Here is a 3,929-nt window from a genome sequence, read left to right as displayed (position 1 = left end):
GCATCATGTGGTTAATGATGGATATATCATGAATTCAACTAACTGCAATCATCTTTTATAATAATGATATAGGATATGTAGATTTTACATAATATAGTTACAAGTTACGCTGATACATATGTGCATATGTGTGTGCAAAAATTGACAAAATATAAAAAATTTAATATATTAATTGATTGTTAAACAAACATTACTTATCTTCTAAAATTTATGTAGATAAAAAATAAAGTGGGTACTTCAATAAAGATTTTATCATTGTCATTATGTGAAAATATTTTATTTTGATTATTGGATGATAAATTGTAGGATTTAATTTTTATATGTTATAAAAATATTACTTTTATTTAAAATTGACCAAATAAATAAATTACATTTTTAAACAAAAATTATAATAAAAAAATATTTTTGATATCTTCATTGGAATAGTTGCCCAAAAACAAACCAGTAAACTTGCAAATGTATAGTAAATATAACACATACAGTCAAATACTCCCCCAAAAAAGTATCCAAAGTCTCACCTCTATGAAAATTAAAATACACTTATTAGAAACACAATTGACACTGTTGATTCATCAACTTATGATTCCACTCTTCTAGAAGACTATAACTATGCCTTATGTTCCAAGGAGCACCCTATTAATATTTCTTTGCACTATAATAATCCATCTCAGCATTTTCTCAAGATAAGGGGATCCAATACTCTATGAATGGAATTCAAAAGAAGAATCATGTATATGATCACTGCTATGGCACCAGCCACTAAAGCTCCTGTAACTTGATTGCAAAATTTGGGGACTGAGTTGCATATTGGTAGCCAAGCTGCATGGCTGTTTCCCTTCTTTCCAACTTGAGCTATGGCCAATGCTGCAGATATGCTTGACACAAGTAACATGGTGAACACCTGCTCATAGAAATCAACTCAATTAATGTAGTGCCTGTCTTCTCTCATGCATAAATAGTCTTTATGATATTCTCAACATTAGCTTAGTGATGTATCATAATTATTGCAAAGTACTATATGGTTTATATATATGCCATCTATTTCCTATGTATAATATTACCTTTTAGTATATATTTGGATAAAAGAGAATATGTCTGTATATCTTGATTCGAGAATAAAATATACTATATGACCATAAAAAATCAGCTACAACAGATTTGTATATAAATAAATGTGTTGTTTAATCTATATTTTTTTACTGATGACTGATTTAGTGACTAATTTTTTTGTATATTTTAACATGATTGTTCAAAAATACTTAAAAAATTAACAGGATGAGAGAAATACAAAGAGAGTAACACTTTTGTAATTATATACTATGCCATCTTTTAAACCATTTCGCAAGATAGCCTAAAATTCAGTGTTATGTACTTGACAATGGAATTGAGAAGCTCTTTGTGATGAGCCTAATTATGTGTTGCTATTGCTTAAGTAAGGAGGAGCTTTTAGAACATTCACCAGATCGGTCGCTACCGCGAGTCGCCAAAGAAAGCTTTCCGGAGGAAGAAAGAGGACTAAAAATCCATAAACTGTGACTAGAGAGTTTCCAATCACAAAGTACCTAGGAGAAAATTGTTTGGTCAGTTCGAATAGGAGGTAAGAAAATGGACGGAAAGGAGTATAATAAATTTATGAACAAAAGCAAAGGAAGAAACTCACTTGAAAGCAGGGGTATTAGTGTATTTTGCTTCAAATTGAAATACTAAGACACTAGCTTTCTCATGGCTAGTAGCCATGACAATAACTGCTGAAAGGGTTGCCCCAAAGGCCAAGAACCTTAACAGAAGGTGGCAGATTTTCCTTGCCTTGGTAATGGATTCCATGGTGAACCAAAAATTGGTGCAAAATGAATCCTATAAGGGTCAATGGAAAGGGTGAAATATTTAATAGAAAGCAAAGTAATTTGAATTTTTAGCATGCTGAGGTATACAAAAAAAGAAATATCGGGACCATGATTAGAGTTAGGAAGGAAAGTCAGGGATAGTGCACCAAAAATTCGTACTTATATGAATGTGTGATGTTAGGTGAAGCTTTTACCTGTCTATGGCTTCTATGCCACCAACTTGTTATGTTCTTTTTCTTCTTTTGCTGCTGTGGCTCCTTCTATGAGGTAATGTAAACAATTCCATTTTCATTTTATTAATTAACTAACCTTAGATTCTATAGGTAAATCAAGGTCATGCTAATATAGAAAACATAGATTAGTTGCAAGTCATTTTCGGTTTTATTTAACTTGTCGCTAGGTGTTTTATTTATAGACAATTGGATACTAGGAAAAAATTGGATTACAAGTTTTGCAACCTAAGCAAAATGAAAGAGCATTTGAATTTTCTTCTCGTGTCTTTTATCTTCTGTGCATGTTTTGTTTTTCCCTTTCAATTGGTTCAGCTTAGAAAGCAAGAAAAGATTTGTGGTATTCATTATTCGAGCTTCTCGTGACATGATTTGGAACGATTGCAGTGAATAAAATGTTAGAATTAAAACTCTATTTTTTAGTATTGGAGTTGCTCTTAGACCATCAGTAGGGAACTCATTCCAGTTCCTGTTTATAGCCCATCTATCATAAAAAGTAACTCCACATCAGCTTTTGCGTCATAAACAGTAAATGGGAACTCAAAGCATCTCTCTCTTCTCCATTAGGAAGAACTAACTTTAGTCCCTATTGTGGTCCCACTTAATTAATTAATTAAAATATTTAAAATTAATATAATTAAATTTTTTCAATAATATTATTTAAATTTATAAATTTAAAAATAATTCATTATTAAAAGATATTAATATTAAATAAATTCATATATAATAATAATACACAATATATAATTCGAAATTATACTAATTTATAGTTTTGTGTTTACAACTACTAATTTTAATAATATCATTAGCATTTTAAATTTTAAAAATAAAAATAACCAACTCAGCTAAAAATTATTTTATATAGTATAAAAATTAAATTTATTTTTTAATGTAAGTAAATTTAATTAATTATAATTTAATATAATAATATAAATAATATTCAATATTAATTATAATATAAATAATTAATATAAATCATTAATTAAATAAAAATTTAATTATTTAATCTAATTAATTATTTAATTAATTATTATTTAAATAATTAATATAAATTTTTAATTAAATAAAAATATAATTATTTAATATAATTTTTATTATAATTATTACTAATTTAATTATTTAATATAATTATTTAATTATTTCAGATTTTATTATTTTTTTATAATAACTTGCCAAATAGCAAGTTATTATTGGTTAATTTGAGTCCCTGTTTAGAGGGACTCCCTTGCCTTGATCCTTGTGTTGGAACTCATTTCTTCTCCTCTCCAATGGTTAGAGTTCCTATATGTCAGAACAAAGTGAAAGAGGAACTCACCATTGGAGATGCTCTTAGTTCTCTGATGACGCAGAGAATACTACCGTTCATAAAAGTAACATTTAATTTCAAAGACAGACACAGAGACATGGACATACTAGTACATATCTATTGTTTGTTTGTTGAGATTTGAGACACAAATTTTGAGTGAACTCGTAAGTACACAAATACGCACAAAATATATATATTTATTATTTTTCCAAAATGTTGATACAGATAGACATAATCAATTGGATATAATTTTTTACACTTTTATCTCTTATATTTTATACAATTAATTTTTATATTTTTATTCTTTATCAATTTTTTACATTTTTATCCTTTATCAATTTTTTATATTTTTATCTTTATTAATTTTAATAAAATATAAATTTTTCTAATTTTATTGTGTCTTATTTAACATTTTACCAAATACAATATATATATATATATCTTTAATGTCTTTATCTTTATCTCAAGAAAAACATAAATAAAACGTTGCCAAAATGTATAATTTGAATCTTTAATTATCTCTGCATTACCATTTTTAAATTTAGTTAT

The 3,929-nt window shown here is 27.0% G+C and overlaps 1 protein-coding gene across 2 annotated transcripts; it reads right to left on the bottom strand.

Moving 5' to 3' along the window:
* Nucleotides 1-372: 372 nt before the first annotated feature.
* On the bottom strand, nucleotides 373-2,179 carry LOC107634242 (CASP-like protein 1C1). 2 transcript variants are annotated; one of them, XM_016337795.3, is made up of 4 exons: nucleotides 2,039-2,179; nucleotides 1,661-1,854; nucleotides 1,460-1,562; nucleotides 373-901 (listed from the first exon to the last, which is right to left on the bottom strand). In XM_016337795.3, the coding sequence occupies exons 2-4, from the start codon at nucleotides 1,822-1,824 to the stop codon at nucleotides 668-670; spliced, it is 501 nt and encodes a 166-aa protein (XP_016193281.1). In that variant the 5' UTR covers nucleotides 1,825-1,854; nucleotides 2,039-2,179; the 3' UTR covers nucleotides 373-667. The 2 variants fall into 2 exon arrangements, with proteins under 2 accessions (XP_016193281.1, XP_016193282.1); XM_016337796.3 differs by lacking the exon at nucleotides 2,039-2,179 and having other exon boundaries at nucleotides 1,661-1,980.
* Between the last annotated feature and the right edge of the window lie 1,750 nt (nucleotides 2,180-3,929).

The sequence above is a fragment of the Arachis ipaensis genome, chromosome B3, assembly GCF_059453495.1.
Source record: "Arachis ipaensis isolate K30076 ecotype BB chromosome B3, ASM5945349v1, whole genome shotgun sequence".
Taxonomy (NCBI): Eukaryota; Viridiplantae; Streptophyta; class Magnoliopsida; order Fabales; family Fabaceae; genus Arachis; species Arachis ipaensis.
This window is presented reverse-complemented; position numbering and strand designations above follow the sequence as displayed.